The 17394-nt window shown below is 36.3% G+C and overlaps 1 protein-coding gene across 3 annotated transcripts in view; it reads left to right on the top strand.

Annotated features, from left to right (window-relative positions):
• Window positions 1-12464, top strand: part of CDH2 (cadherin 2) — a 248652-nt gene extending 236188 nt beyond the window's left edge. For all 3 annotated transcript variants that reach the window (XM_007520069.3, XM_060173647.1, XM_060173648.1), the window contains one exon: window positions 11075-12464. In XM_007520069.3, coding sequence (XP_007520131.1) covers window positions 11075-11281 — 207 coding nt within the window. In that variant the 3' untranslated portion in view covers window positions 11282-12464. The remainder of the gene's footprint in view (window positions 1-11074) is intronic.
• Window positions 12465-17394: the final 4930 nt, after the last annotated feature.

Here is a 17394-nt window from a genome sequence, read left to right as displayed (position 1 = left end):
CTGCTCTTTCTTAAATAGTCACAAGTTAGTTTAGCATAATCAGTCTACTTTAGGTTTTTACACTTAGTGTTTGTAGGAAAAAATTTGAGATAAAGTTAGCATATTGATCTATCTTTTATAATACTTTCTTAACGTCTATTCCTAAAATACTTTCTGCTTTCTCAGTATATGTATTCATTTCTGTTGAATAGGGAATAGGTAAGTTTGTAGTATGAACATTAAAAACAGAGGGAAGGAAAAATGGGAGGTCAGGTGGTGGTGCACCTAGTTAAGCACACACATTACAATGCATAAGGATCCAGGCGGGGGGGGGGGGGGGGGGGGGCACTTCACAAGTGAGTGAAGGAGGGCTGAAGTTGTCTCTATCTTTTTCCCTATCTTCCCTCCCGTCTCAATCTAATAATGAATAAAAATATATAAAATAAGGAAAAGTGAATCAAGTATACCAGTATCTTTTTACCTATAAAAATATGCCTTGCACTGTCCATCTTATTATATATATGTAGGCCCGGTGAGTAGAATATGTAAGGATATATATGCCTACCTCATTTTGAATATGTAAGAGTGCCTAATGATTTTGCATCTAATTTAGTCACCATGAGAAATTGTTCAGTTATCCCTGTGGCTGTCAGGTTTCAAAATAAATGAATCTTTTAGATGTAGGCCTTGTAAGAAAATAGTTGTTTTTTTTTTAAACAAGAGTTGTAGCTTCAGTGTAGTTCAACAAATACTTTACTGAATGTTTCTCCCTATATCTAAAACACGATGATTCATGAGCCTCCATCCCAACCATATCACTCTCTTTTTTCAGTGATAAAGTTCAAGCACTAAACATTATTTATAGGACCATTCCTAACCTGATTCCAGCTCTTTCTTCCACCATGTCTCTTCCTATGCTTCTGCCAAAATAAATTATTGGCAGTTCCTCAAAAACATTACACTTTTACTGCAGCAATAGCTTGTACAAAACTCTCACCTTCTTGACCACTGGTGAGACACCCTCTTAACCTTGAGATTCAACTCAGATATCACCTTCTCTGTGATAACTCTGAGGAAGTAGACAAGAAACTTCCTCTGTCATAGTCCTGGCCATCAGGGAGTGGGTACCTGGCAATACTTTCTCCCATGTGAACATGTGTGTTCTCTCCAGGATGGGGGCTACTTCCTGTTCTCTGCTGTGAAACATAGACATTTACAGTATCGCATAACTCTTACACTTTATTATTTTGAACAATACAAGTATTAATGGCGTGTGTGCGGAGTACGAGTTTATAAGCACTGCTTAGAGCTTAACAGTTGATTAGGATTTCTTGAGACCCAAGCCTTTCACTCTGCTGGTTCTGCATTCAGAAAACAGGGATTATTAGTTCTTCTATGCTTGGTTGTATTGTCAGACTTGAGTGTGTATGAATGTGCCTGTATCTGCTATGAATTCATTCTTAGATTTTAAGTTTCTAGATTTTCATTAGTAATAAGAAAAAAATATGTATCTAATAAACTGCAGTCACCCAGCACTTCTGATATCATGGTACTGACTGGCAATAGGAATTTCCATTTGGAAGTCTCATACCCTCAAACAATGTCTGGATATCCAGTTTCAGAAGTGATCGAGATCATAATGAATGCTTGAATGCAAAACCTCATTTCAAACAAATGTCTTGCAAGAAAGACTAGAATAAGATCCACGGATAATTCAAGAATGTCTCCATTTGTTAAAAATAACTCATTTTGAAAGTTATCTTAGACTTGTTTTAGGGAACATTCTTTTTATTATTGTTGTTGATTTACAAAATAACGGGTACAATTCCACACTATTCCCACCACCAGAATTCTGTGTCCCTATTCCCTCCATTGGAAACTCTAGTGGTTTTCCCAAGGTCACAGATATGGGTTGACTATTACATATACATATCCATTTCTTTCCATGGTCCTGCCTTCTCTTCCATTTTTATTCAGACCTACACCTATTGCTACTTCTGAATGTTTTCCTCTTCTCTCTGGGTCCTGATGAAATTGGGATTCAGAGCCCTCTAGTCATCTTCCCTTAAAGTTTCTTCCCCTATGAGAATTTGGACCAAAATTATTTTTTGGGTTGCAGAAGGTAGGAGTTCTGAATTTTGTAATGCTTTTCCGCTGGGCGTGGGAATTGGCAGGTTGATCCATACCCCCAGCTTGTTTCTGTCTTTCCCTAATGGGGTAAGGGTCTAAAGAGGTGATGTCATCTGCTTTTGGAGTTCAGGACGGAATCATAGTAACATCTGCAACATGGTGTCTTAAAGGCACCAAGTTAGGAAGCAGGACAAAAATTTTTAATGAAGTAGGAATAGGACAAAAATAATCACACACAAAATTATGAAGTTGTTGAAGATACCTAAAAAGAACACCAAGCACGTTTTATAAATACACTTAAAATGCAAACAGATCTCTCTATCACCAGGTCTTATTTGATTTGGCAAAGTACCAAAGATTCCAAAGGAAGAATAATGTAGTAGTGTTATAATTACAGTGATTTTATAGATAGAAGGAATAGAGCTCATGAGAACATTTTTTCAGTTTGTTTATTTAAAAAAATGAGTGAATGTTGCCTTGATCTCAGAAATGGTAATTTATTTCTGTTCCATAGATAGAATGAAACAAATCACACATTTTAAAATCTAAACTGCAGAAGTTCCATTTTATGTAGAGGATCTTCAATGTGACCTTCAGAGGGCGAAAAGTTGAAACAAATTAATTTAATCTCAGCTCAACAGTAGATATTAGCATACCTCCAATAATTTTACTAATCCTGGGTTTTTCTTTATCTCGGAAATGTAAAAGCCAAGGACATCTTTCTATTAAAAGGCAGACTTTTTTTTTTTTTGAAAAAGACCAAATTTTGATTTATATCATCTTAAAACTTAAGAAGGTACTTCTCACATAACTTTCTTAAAACTATTAAACTTTAAAACTTATGCTAATTTCTCTGGATTAGTTGGATGTGATTTGTCTTTAAAATGTCTCCATCCATTCTTTCAGGAATTGAGTATTTTATTTCAATTTCGACTCTTTCATCTAGCAGGTCTGTTACCTTTTATAAGGTCAAAGCCCTTGAGTTTATACTTATCTTATTTACAAGATGGGGATAATATTATAAACTTCTAGTGAACACCCACTTGATAGTCTATGTAAACTGCTTGGCACATAACCAATTGTCTGTTGCTGTCAATTATTATCTGTAACATATTAATCAAAAGTAATCAAGTTACTTTTCAGAAGGAAAACCTGTTCTTGAATTAAAATGAAATAAATACAAACTTCTTTACCCGAAAAGAATTGCTTGAAGTAAAGTGAAATTATTAGAAAGGAACATAGATAGATTGACATTGATAAGTCATAGAATTTCAATTCGAAATTGGTATACTTATATATCACATATTATATTGTTTTTTTTTTATATCACATATATTGTAAGCCTAAGTGATAGCTTCTTCTGAAAGTGGTGGTAGATATAAAAATGTATAAGATCTTTTTTTTTTTTGCCTTCAGGATTATTGCTGGGGCTTGGTGCCTACACTAAGAATTCAATGCTCCTGGAGGTCATTTTTTTCCCTTCCATTTTATTCGATAAGAAAGAAAGAAATTGAGAGAGGAAGGGAAGATAGAAAGATAGACATCTGCAGACCCGCTTCACTACTTGTGAAGCATCTCTCCTGCAAGTGGGGGAGCTGGGGACTCAAACCTGCCTATTTGTGTGGGTCCTTGCCTTTAGTTCTCTGTGCTCTTAAAAGGGTGCACCACCACCCAGCCTTCTGAGTAACATCTTCTATTATTCTTCCTAGTGTATACCTAGTCCTTATTAACTTTCACATTTCTATCAAAGTTTTCCTTATACTTTTATTAAGACGACTTTTCATGCGCCCAAGTGCCAGTTGCATTCATTTAACACATCCCTGGGGCAACACCTCCCTAATTAGGGAAGCACTACTATAGGTGGTAAGAACAATCAAAGGATTTTACTTAGAAGGTAACATCAGACTGGCTGAGAATGAAAACAACAGCAGTTTGTAGAAGCAGAAACAGTACTGGAGAAGAGAAAGCCAGTGAGAGGGGCTTTCACTGTGGTCCAGGTGGGATGTAATGAGAGCCTAAGTGAAGGCAGCACATAGGACAATAGATGGTGGACTATAGGGAGAAAGAAGGTCATTTATTCTCTGTCTCTGATGTTCCCTCCTAGAAAGATGTGGCTTTTTTTTTTTTTTTTCCCTTCAAAATTACCACTGGGGCTGGGTGCCTGCACTACGAATCCACTGCTCCTGAAGGCCATCTTTTCCCCTTTTGTTGCCTTTGTTGTTTATCATTGTTGTTGTTATTGCAGTCGTTGTTACTGGATAGGACAGAAAGAAATCAAGAGAGGAGGGGAATACAGAAAAGGAAGAGATAGACACCTGCAGACCTGCTTCACTGCTTGTGAAGTGACCCCCCCCCCCCCACAGAAGGGGAGCCAGGGGTTTGAAGTTTGAACTGTGATCCTTCTGCCTGTCCTCCACTTAGCTCCATGTGCACTTAACCCACTGAGCTACTGCCCAGTCCCGAAGGATGTGGCTTTTTATATTTACTATAAAAGCTCATCTCTGCCCACAAAATGTAAGATCAGGGCTAGGGAGATGGCATAATGCTTATGCAATAGACCTGGTTCTGAGGCGCCTGGTTCAATCCCCAGTACCACCATAAGCCAGAGCTGAGCAGTGCTCCAGCCTCTCTCTCTCCCTCTTTCTCTCTCTCTCCCCCCTTCCCTTCTCACTCCCCCTCCCCCTCTTCCTCTCTCTTACCCCATTGATCTATCTCTTTATCTCTATATCTCTCTCATCAAAATAAATAAAACATCAGAATATGTTTGTTTATGACTTAAAACACACACATACAAGATCAGATGACTATAAGCACAAATTCAGCAAGAATCCAGCGAGGGCTACAGTTCTTTCATTTTAAAGAAGCTCCTCAAATTACAGAAAATAAATCCAGTTTATGCAGAGTTCAAAATGTGTCCTTCCAGGAGAGGTGAAATAGGCATAGTTAAAATGAGGTGAGAAAAAAAAAAAAAAAACATGAGCTGAGATTGTAAATTACAATACATTATATTAATATAGCAGATGAAAGATAGACCATGCTTATGAATAAAGGCATCTCACTTAGCTCACAAGATTTCTAAGAGACATTCACTTTGGCTGCATACATGCACTGTTAGTTCCGTGGGACTTTACTGTGATCAATTTAGAATTACCAAAATAGCACAAGAATTTATGTAATGTCTCATCCAGAAAAGTCATATTTTACTCTCTGATAAAAAATGGTGCAATTCAAGTGGAAGGGACTTATGGTATTTAACCTTCAGCCTAGAAAGATAGCTTGCCTTAGAATTCTTGAAAAGTTCAGTGAGTTTTGCCCTTTCATAATTATTAAAACTTGAGACAGTGTGCAGCTCTGGTATAACTTGGTGTTCTGTAATAGATTTTATGGCCTTCGCCTTTCTCTTTTAAAAAGAGATAAAGAAAACAGATTTTAAAACTACTAGAATGATCAAAAGCCGATACAGAAGCTAAAAATAAAGTGAGTATTTTTTAGTCTAAATAGTGAATGTGGGACTAGACTTTTCATTCATGTTATTTTTAAAAGAATTAATTTTGTGGTCAGGGCTGTGGCACACCAGGTTAAGCACATGTAGTACTAAGCACAGGGACCCACACAAGGATATCAGTTTGAGCCCCAAGCTCCCTACCTGCAGGGGTGTCACTTCACAATTGGTGAAGCAGGTCTGTCCTCCTCTCTTTCTCCCCCTCCTCCCTCAATTTCTCTCTATCCTACCTTTTTCTTCTTCTAGCGTTTGCCCTTCTTCCATAGCCAGTCAACAGCGTCAGGTTGAGCCTCATGTCTGCTTGTTACTGGCTTTGAAAGTGACTGGGATCCATATGGATTCAGTCGGCTAGGAAGGATCGTCAGTTTCCCCAATAAATGGGTACTCACGGGATGCACCACGAGAAGGTCGATCCAATGCATCCCACTATCCTACCTAATAAAATGGAAAGAATGGCTGCCAAGAGCTGTGGATTTATTGTGCAGGCACTGAGTCCCAGTGATAACCCTAGTGACAATAATAATAATAATAATAATAATTTGGAGGGCGGGAATAGATAGCATAATGATTATGCAAAGAATCTCTCATGCCTGAGGCTCTGAAGTTCCAGGTTCAATCCCCTACACCACCATAAGCCAGAGCTGATCAGTGTTCTGGTAAATAAAAAAAGCAGACAAAATTAATTTAATCTGGTCACTTAGGATTTGATGAGTCTCAGTTCCTTTAACATACCTATGAAAAATGGACATCTTACACCATTTTCCTTAAGTCACAATAAATACATTGCTTTCCTCCCTTTAAAACACCATGCTCTGATTCTTTAGGGGTAATTTTAGTCTTAACCTTAGCATATTACCACTTTGACACTAATACTTTAAGGAGACTGTAAGGATTGGCAGGACCCTGCATGTGTCTCCACGTGAAATAACTGTGGTAAAACAGATGGCTTGAGCCCAGTAGTTTTAACTATCGTCTCTATTGTCTGTGGTATAAAGCAATTTTACTTAAGATCATAATAAACATACTTCTGTTCAGAGATCCATTCTCTTATCAGGATTTTTTGTGGGTACAGTTCTTATGCAATCCCAATTTTGTGCTTAAGGGATCAACAAATGCTTAGTTGGAAGTTGGTAGGTTTTCTAAGAGAAAATTGGACATGTGAAAGTAAGCAAAGCAAGGGTATCTGTCCATTTTTTAAAACATGTTTTCTTTTTTAATTTTTTTGTTTATTTGTTAGAGACAGCGAGAAGTCAAGAGGGGAGGGTAGATACAGATGGAGAGAGAAACAGAAACCTGCAGCTCTGCTTTACTGCTTGTGAAGCTTTCCCCGTGCTGATGGATACCATGGACTCAAACCTGGGTCCTGGCACATTGTAAAAGGTCTGATCTATCAGGTTAGATAGACCCAGGAATCTATTCTTTTAGTACCTATATTTTTGGATGACTTTTTAATAATTATATTCAAACCATTAAGCAGAATACATACATAGCAGTAGGAATGCTCAGTAGATATATCTACGAATAAAATGATGCAAAGAAAATGACTAGAGGTATGTTATTTGACTTTTGCTAGCTAAGGCTATAGCTCCAAAATATCATTGGCTTGTAAGGTTTTCTTCATGTTCCCATTACACATTAACCTAATGTGACTTTTCCCTGATTCACACTTCTCCTGTACTTCAGCACCCAGGCAGGGGGGAAAAAATCTCATCTGGGTAATGGCATTCTCCTGTCAAGGAGGGGGAAAATGCTGAGGATACTGGTGGAAACATTGTCTGTGGAGCTTTTAGAGTCTCCTCTGCACCACTCACTGCTCATACCTCCTTGGCTAACACCTTTCCCATCATCAAGTAAGAAAGAGGGTTCAGTGGCTCCCCACCTGTAAGGAAGTCCCTTCACAGGCGGTGAAGCAGGTCTGCGGGTTTCTTTCTCTCCCCCTCCCTGTCTTTCCCTCCTCTCTACATTTCTCTCTGTTCTGTACAATAACTACAACAACAATGAAAAACAAGGGCAACAAAAGGGAAAATAAAGAAATATAAAAAAAATTTTTTAAAAGAGGGTTCAGAAGTAAATTCTGGCTCCAACAATGTCCCATGTTTTCCTGCTATTCCTCCCCTAGTAAACCTTAAAGAATAAGTAGCTAAAAACATACTCACAGAAAAATAAAATATTTGTTCCCATAAAATATTTGTGGATCAGAAACATTGGTCTGGATTAGAACAACTCCTGACATCTTGGAGAACTGTCACCACCATAAGCCTCCCAGCACTGGAAAAGCAGAATTGCAGTAAAGAAGAATGCTTGGAAATCAATGTTAGTATATGTTAGAATACCACTGCAGCTGGGGGGACATACTAGATACAGTACCAAAAGATTCCAGTGTTGATTCCTTAAAATCTTCAAAAAAAAATATGACTATGGGACTGGTGAGATAGCTTGCTTTAAATGGTGAGGTTTGAGCCTGGCCCCTCCCCTACTGCGGATAATGAAGATTTATTTGGTGCTCTGTCTCTGACTTCAGAAAACAGAAAGAATGACTGTGAATCAACCACATAGATTTATTAGAATACATCTTTTTACAAGAATTTAAATCATATTCATTTCACTCTTCTTATGTTACAAATTATTAGGAACCATATATTCAAATATCTTTATGTATTTAAGTATATTATTTCTGATTGACAGTTTCCCATGACACTGTCTATACTCTCTTGCCCTCTCAATATCTACACTGTGTCTACTATGTACAGGCTTTTTTTTAGCACCTCTGTGACCTAGAAGTCACCCAATTCCTTAAACAAAAAGATGACCTCAATTAGTTTCACAGTTTATGTTTGCTAATAACATAAAAGATGTAAAAATAACTTTCTTCATATTACAGTGATATCTGGCTTTTGATATCCTTCCAAATTGAGATCAAATGCTGTGCCACTTGCTCTGAACACCTTAGTTCTAATCTGAAGATTTTTTTTTCAATATCCTGATGTTTTTCTTAGACTTGAAAGTTTTTTGTTTTTTCATTTTAAGCTGGAGTGATGTTTGTTATAGGACTATATGCACTGACTTTTAAAAAATACATATATATATATTTTCCCTTTTTGTTCTTGTTTTATATTGTTATAGTTATTGTTTTTGTTATTTTATGTTTTCATTGTTAGATAGGACAGAGAGAAATGGAGAGAGGAGGGGAAGACAGAGAGGGGGAGAGAAAGATAGACACCTGCAGACCTGCTTCACCACCTGTGAAGCGATACCCCTGCAGGTAGGGAGCCGGGGGCTCAAACCAGGATCCTTACACTGGTCCTTGTGCTTTGTGCCAAGTACACTTAACCCACTGTGCCACTGCCCTACTCCCAGCACTGACTTTTATGTTCCTCTCTTTACCTGTGTATATTCCTATCTAGTATTTTGTTCAAAGTTTACTCATCCCAACTCTGAATAGATTGGGATTCACATATCTCATTACTTCAGAATCCTTCCTAGTATTTCATTTAACTACTTCACCAGTGATTATTCATTCAAAACTGCACTAATGAGTACACATATTACCTGAGTTATTCATAATAACCAGTAGTTCTTTGAAAGTTTGTTGGATAAATGAGTAAATGAATTGGGTTTATAGCAATCAATATGGGACAAAACATAGCTTGTATTTAAATTACATATATAATGTTATATAGGTATGTTACTCTATATCCTCACTTCTTAAACCAGTTAGCCATACATTTTAACCACACTATTAAACATATTGAACATTTTCCTTCTTTCTTTCTCTCTCTCTCTTTTTTCCTACTCACTGCTCAACTCTGACTCATGGTGGTAAGGGGTGGGGTTGAACCTGGGACTTGGGAGCCTCAGGGATCATATTTATTTAACTTCCTCCCAATGTATGTCTGGGCCTCACTGAGCTAGACTCATCAGTACTTCATTACAGAGAAAAAAAAGCCATGTTAATTTTTATCTCACTTTCAGATAAGATGATAACCCCATTTTTTAACAAATCATTTTGAGGAAATGTTGATTTTTCCAAGACTGTCATAGGTGTGCAATTTCACATCTCTCCAAGTTATGTATCAGCCCACCACAGCCTTCACTAACTTGTCAAATTCCACCAACCATAGGACACTGGATTCCCTGCTGACTTTTCAATTCCTCCCACTTCCCTCCTTCAGAAGTCCTTTGATCTCTTGCAGTAAACCAAATGTAATTAATTTTCTCGCCTAGTATTTTATCCTTTCTATGTTTCCTAAGTCCCAACTATGGGTAAGATCCTCTGATGTTTTTCCCTCTTTTTGTGGTTTATTGAACTTAACCTGATTCCTTCAAGTTCTGTTCACGTTTTCTTGTAGCAAACAAGAAAATTCTACCCTTTGTCAGAACTGAGTAGCATTCTATTCTGTATGTATACGCACCACAGCTTCCTTAGCCACTCATCCGTCACTGCATATTTTCAAATATGGGTTATTACAAAAAGCACTGAAATAAACATCAGTGCATACATCACTTTAGATATGCACCATTGTGTCATTTGAATATACCTCTAAAGAAAGGAATCGCCAGATCCCATTATAGGTCCATTCCTAATATTCTGAGGAACCTCCAGATTCTTTTCTACAGGAACTAGACCATTTCACGTTCTCATTAACAGTCTAGCAGGATTCCTCTTTCACTACATTATTGTCAGCTTTTTATTTTGTCCTTTCTAATATATGAGATTCTCAGAGTTGTGAAGTAGTATTTTATTGTTGTGTTGATTTACATTTATCTGATAATAAGTGAATTGGAGCATTTATTTTTCATCTCTATTGATAAACTGAATCTGTTGAAGAAAAGTCTGTTCAGATTATGTCCCATCTTTAGTAAGATTTTTTTTTTTTTGCCGGTGGCTTAATTTCATACTTTTGTCTGAAGTATGACATGTAAAAATCTTTTTCTCGGGGGCTGGATGGTGGCACACCTGGTTCAGCACACTTGTTACAATGCATAAGGATCCAGGTTCGAGCCCCAGATCCCCACCTGCAGGGGGAAAGCTTTGCGAGTGGCAAAGCAATGTTGCAGAGTTCTCTCTTCCTCTCTATCCCCCCCCTTCCCTCTTGATTTCTGGCTATCTCTGTCCAATAAATAAAGATAATTTTTTATAAAAAATCCTCTTTTTCTCACTTAGTAGGGTACCTCTTTTTGTTTTGGTGATAGTTCCTTTTTCTGTGCAGAAGTTTTTCAGTTTGATATAGTCCCACTGATTTTTTTTTTCTTGCTGTCAGACTTAAATCACCAGAGGCTTTTCCAAAGCAGACACCATGGAGTGTTCTGCCAATGATCACCTCAATTTTCCTGGGCTAAAATTATTGTAGTCTACAGATGGACATTTATAGATAGTCCAACCCCATCCAGTAATGAGGATCTGCTTGTGGATTTGCAAAATTGTAACCCTCTTTTTGTTCTTTCTGTCTTTCCAAATTGTAGGGCCTAAAAGCAGCTGACAATGACCCCACAGCTCCTCCATATGACTCCCTTTTAGTCTTTGACTACGAAGGCAGTGGCTCCACCGCTGGGTCCTTGAGCTCCCTTAATTCTTCGAGTAGTGGTGGTGAGCAGGACTATGACTACCTGAATGACTGGGGGCCACGCTTCAAGAAACTTGCTGACATGTATGGTGGAGGTGATGACTGAACTTCAGGGTGAACTTGGCTTTTGGACAAGTACAATTTCAACTGATATTCCCAAAAAACATACAGAAGCTAGGCTTTAACTTTGTAGTCTACTAGCACAGTGCTTGCTGGAGGCTTTGGCATAGGCTGCAAACCAATTTGGGCTCAGAGGGAATATCAGTGATCCAATACTGTTTGGAAAAATACTGAGCTCAGTTACACTTGAATTTTACAGTACAGAAGCACTGGGATTTTATGTGCCTTTTTGTACCTTTTTCAGATTGGAATTAGTTTTATGTTTAAGGCTTTAATGGTACTGATTTCTGAAACGACAAGTAAAAGACAAAATATTTTGTGGTGGGAGCAGTAAGTTAAACCATGATATGCTTCAACACATTTTTGTTACATTGCATTTGCTTTTATTAAAATACAGAATTACACAGAAAAAAAAACAAAACTCATGGAGCAATTTTATTATCTTGGGTGATGATACCATGAGATTGGAAAATGTACATTACTTCTAGTTTTAGACTTTAGATTTTTTTTTTCACTAAAAAAAAAACTTACGCAGCTGGTTGCAGATAAAGGGAGTTTTCATATCACCAATTTGTAGCAAAATTGAATTTTTCATAAACTAGAATGTTAGACACATTTTGGTCTTAATCCATGTACACTTTTTTATTTACTGTATTTTTTCCACTTCACTGTAAAAATGGTATGTGTACATAATGTTTTATTGGCATAGTCTATGGAGAAGTACAGAAACTTCAGAACATGTGTATGTATTATTTGGATTATGGATTCAGGTTTTTTGCATGTTTATATCTTTTGTTATGGATAAAGTATTTACAAAACAAAGTGACATTTGATTCAATTGTTGAGCTGTAGTTAGAATACTCAATTTTTAATTTTTTAATTTGTTTTTTTTTTTTTTCTTTTTTTTTTTTTTTGTTTGGGAAGGGAGAAAAGTTCTTAGCACAAATGTTTTACATAATTTGTACCAAAAAAAAAAAAAGGAAAGAAGAGAAAGGGGTGGTCTGACACTGGTGGCACGACTAAGTGTGTGTTTTTAAAAATGGGAGAAAAGAAAAAAAAGCTTTTAAACTGGAGAGACTTCTGACAACAGCTTTGCCTCTGTATTGTGTACCAGAATATAAATGATACACCTCTGACCCCAGCGTTCTGAATAAAATGCTAATTTTGGATCTGGTGACTGGTTTGAACTTTTTCTTTTCTACTTATGCTGTTTTCAATATTGCAAAAGCCACAAGCACTAGAGTTTTACTGAGAACAACAGGATAAAAGTATGTATTTGGTCTTGCACTATTCACCACTAAAGTCTTAGCATGGCAATGGTGTCAAGGGAGCAACAGAGAACCACTAAGGATCTCCTCATCGTCATAGAAGAAAAACACCAAGTGACTCAGAAAATAAACCATATTCATGATGATGTGTAAATCACACACTTAACTTCAAATTTTGGTGTGATTCTTAATAAATAACCTTTATACTTTAATTCCTTTCTATTTAAGCTTATGGCTACACTGACTCTAACTGGCCTTTCCCATTAGAACATCACAAAGAAAAATCTCAGCAAACAAGTTACAAGACTGGTCATGGAAACTACATTGAACACCTGGAATATTCAGGATATTCTCTAAAACTGTTGTTGTACGTGCTTAGTTAAATAACTTTGGTTCGACTCGTATTCATTTCCTAACTTAACCATTCTCAATGTCACTGAGGTATAATTGACAAAAATCACATATATTTAAGTTGTATAACATAATGGCTTGGTATATATATATATATAGAAGTGATTTCCATAATCAAGTGAATTAGCACATCTATCACCTGCCATAGTTACTCTTTTGTCTGTGTTCAATAAGAACACTTAAAATCCACTCTTTGCCAACTTGAAGTATACAATACAGTATTAGTCTGACATTCCTAGAGAACTAAAGGGAACTGATCTTGTTAAATTTTATAAAATTATTTCATGTATCCTACTGTGATTAAAAAGTGAATTTTCACAGACTTAAAAATTTCTCTCTGTATTTTAACTTGCTTCATGCTCATTCTCATATTGTGTATGTTTACATTGTGCAACTCAAAAAGACATTTGTACATTATACCTCTAATTAACGCAATGTGTTTTGCTTAACATAAAGATTATTTTAAATTATACAGAAAATTTTACTTTTCTATTGATTCACTCTGTAAGCAATGTTTTCTTGTTACTTTTCTAATCATTAAATGCCAGAGCTTGCCTCTGGGAATTTTCATAATGGAAGTTACTGAATTTGCTAATTGGAATAGTCTTTTCTAAGGTGAATTCATAGACTGTGTCTCGGTGCACTGTATGTTCAAATGAAAACTAAACTATATTCTTAAATTCAAACATCACAACATATAAAAGATGCACCATTTAGGCAAGGAAGCTTTCAATTTCCTTAAAGTGTGTGGAAAATCATAAACCATGTGTAATACAAACATACATGAAATTTACATGTTTTATATGATCACATCATATAATCATAAATGTGGACATTAATGTTTTGTTAAATATCTCTTGTTTGCATAAGTACATTAGCATATCTCCTTTGTGAAAAGACAAAAAAAAAAGAAAACTATAGACATTATTAACCCTACTTCTATTTTTTTTCTTTTTTTTAATTATCACCAGTATTCTGGCTGGGACTTGATGCAGACACTAGAAATCTGTCATTCCTGGTGGCCATCTTTTCCTTCTCTCTCTCATTTGATAGGACAGAAAGAAATTAGGAGGTGATCAGGAAATAGGGAGAGAGAAAGATAAACACCTACAGACCTGCTTCACGCTTTCTGAAGCATCCCTCCTGCAGATAAGGAACGGGCTCAAACCTGGGTCCTTACACATGGTAAGATGTACTCTCAAGCAGATGTACCACCACTTGGACCCTCTCTACACTACTTATATAAAAGAAACAGTATTGGGCCTACTAGAAGTGGCAAACCTGGTTAAGCAGATGTGTTACCATGCACAAGGACCCAGGTTCAAGGCCCTGGTCCCCACCTGCAGGTGGGACACTTCACTAGCAGTGAAGTATTACTGCAGGTTATCTTTTTTTTCTCTGCCTAATCAAATTAGAACTAGCAGTAAATATCTTCAAAGGAAGGAACAGTAGTTCCTTGATATGTAAATTTGAATCTTTTCAAAAATAAGTTTTCGTAAAGATTTTTATTCTCTTTGGTTTCATGAAAATAAGGTTGTACACTTAAGTATTTTCTGTAACTTAATGGTATTCTCTAGCTTTCAAATATTTTCCACAGTAGTGTATATGTACATCATCCTCATTGTAAAAAGAATGTTAATATTCTATATTATTCCATAATATGGAAGCATAATATTCCATAATATGGAAGTACACTTAATTTGAATAGCTTCTAAGTAATTTGCTATTTCCAGTTTTTTTCACTACTTAAAAAAAATACATTGTTACTGTTAATATTGTTGTGTATATCTCTGTATGGAAGTATTTTCTCTGAGTAAGATGCTGGGAAATGGAATTGCTGGATTAAGGAATGTGGAGAAATTTAATTAAATATAACTGACACAAATATTTTAACATGACTTCAAAGTGCCTTTAGCTAAAAGATAAAACTTTCAGGGTCGGGGGGTGGCACACCTGGTTAAGCACACATATCACAGTGCACAAGGACCCAGATTTAAGCCCCTAGTCCCCACCTGCAGGGGGAAAACTTCACAAGTGGTGAAGCAGGGCTACAAGTCTCAGTCTCTCTCTCTCTCTCTCTCCCCAACTCGTCTCAATTTCTCTCTATTTCTATCCAATAATAAATAAAAAATAAATAAAGATAAAACTTTCTAAAAAGCAGCCACTTCCTCCTTTGGAAAAAGGATTTTTGTGAAACTCAAAATAGTAACCACAAAATGTAAGAATCTAGCCAAGGCCTTATTCTTGATTCTTTGCAAGTTATCCTTTGAGTCAAGCCACAGGACTAATTTTAAGCACTGTGAAATAATTGTACCCATGTGATGATTGTAACCATGTAATAAAATCCTAAAAGCTATATTTATGGATGTAGTTTGTTACTCCATTCAGAAACATGTTTTTCTAGTTGGTTTCTAATGACTTGGTTCTCTTTTGTAATGTTGCTAATTAAAAAAAAAAATCAATGTAGCATGCTAGATACTATAAAATGGGTTGTTTTCCATAGTAAAGGATTTTCATTTCAAGTTTCAGTGAGAATGGCAAAACTGCCCTAATTAAACACCACAACTTTTAAGTACTAAAACAAATACAATTTAATAATGTAATCAGTATTAATATACACACACTCTCTCGCCAACACTATAAATCACATAGATCATGTCATCAACAATCCTGGACAGAACATTGTTCAAAAGTTTTGCCAGGGCTGGGGCCCGGCAATAGCGCAGTGGGTTAAGGCGTACAAGTACAAGGGCCTGCTTAAGGATCCTGTTTCCAGCCCCCAGCTCCCCACCTGTGGGTGTGGGGATGGGGGGGGTGACTTCGCAAGCGGTGAAACAGATCTGCAGGTGTCTGTCTTTCTAAAAAAAAAAAAAAATGCCAGAGCTAGAGAGTTTCATTAGGAGTTCAGCAAATTTTTATGTCTTGATCACCAGAGGCTCTAGGTTCAAAGTCTAGCACCACTATAAGTCAGAACTGAGCAGTCCTCTGGTTAAAAATAGCTATACAATGGCAGTATGTGTTAAACAACCAAACATACTTCTACCATATAGGACTTCACTGATCACTAAGGAGAACTAATGGTACTTATGTTTTGCTAGACATCTGTAAATTTTTAATTACCTGTTTTCGTTTCCCTATTGAGTTAGTTGGATTTTGTTTTTCAATTTATTAGTAAGGGCCCATGCATTTTTCTGGCCATTTGCTAATTCTGTAAATTCATCTATGGTGGTTTGTCTTACTGAAATTTATTATTTTTTTTAATTTTATATTTATTTATTTTCCCTTTTGTTGCCCTGGTTTTTTCTTGTAATTATTATTGTTGTTGTTGTTGATGTCGTCGTTGTTGGATAGAACAGAAAGAAATCAAGAGAGGAGGGGAAGACAGAGGGGGAGAGAAAAATAGGCACCTGCAGACCTGCTTCAGTGCCTGTGAATTCCTCTGCAGGTGGGGAGCCGGGAGCTCGAACCGGGATTCTTACACTTGGCTTTGTGCCACCTGTGTTTTACCCACTGCGCTACCGCCTGACTCCCATCTTATTGAAATTTATGTTTTATATGTTTTGCTGCCAATAGTTTCAACTCTATAGATGTCTCAAAATGACTTTGTGTTTCTCAACTATTAAATTATTTTCCCATATTACTTACTGTTTCCTAGTGTTGCATTTATTTGACTTACTAAGTTACCTGGAAATAATTTTGTATAAATGCTTAGAATGTGGTATATTTTTCAAACACCACTTGTTAAAAAGCTCAAAATGACCCCTACAATGTAAAAGACAAACTTTATTAGATACTCAATTCTAATATAAGTAAGTTTTTTTTTATATTTGATTATGATACTCTATTGAACTTTAATTCATTCCTAAATAGTAGTAGATTTTTGTATTAAGTTACCCTTCAAGTCATTCTCCACAATTTATTTTTAATTCTAGTCAAATTTTTTCTGTATTGTTTCTTTTGTTCTTATATTTCAATAACATTTTGTCAAGTTCCATAACAAATTTTAAGAAGTTGTGTCAAGTCAGTAGTTTTATCTAGTATCTCATCCTATATAATAATATATCTCACTTTTCAGAGCATATTCGATTGTCCCTCAATACCTGTGGTCTAATTCAGTCAACCATGAATTAAAAATACACTCTGGATTTATGCCTACAATAGATAAATCTATATGGGCATATACAAATTCTCCCTTGCCATTACTTCCTTAATACAATGTAACAACTCTTCAAGATGCCCTACTAGCATTGTATTAGGAATTATTAGTAATACCAAGATTATGTAAAACACACTGGAGAATATGACCAATTAATATGCAAATGCCACTCCATTTTATATAAGAGACTTGAGCATCTTAGAGTTTTGGATCTGTGGGGATCCTAGAATCAATACTCCCGGTATATAAAGTAATAGCTACATG

The sequence above is a fragment of the Erinaceus europaeus genome, chromosome 15 (assembly GCF_950295315.1).
Source record: "Erinaceus europaeus chromosome 15, mEriEur2.1, whole genome shotgun sequence".
Taxonomy (NCBI): Eukaryota; Metazoa; Chordata; class Mammalia; order Eulipotyphla; family Erinaceidae; genus Erinaceus; species Erinaceus europaeus.
Note: the sequence above shows the minus strand (reverse complement) of the source record. Positions and strands in the feature narration are given on the sequence as shown.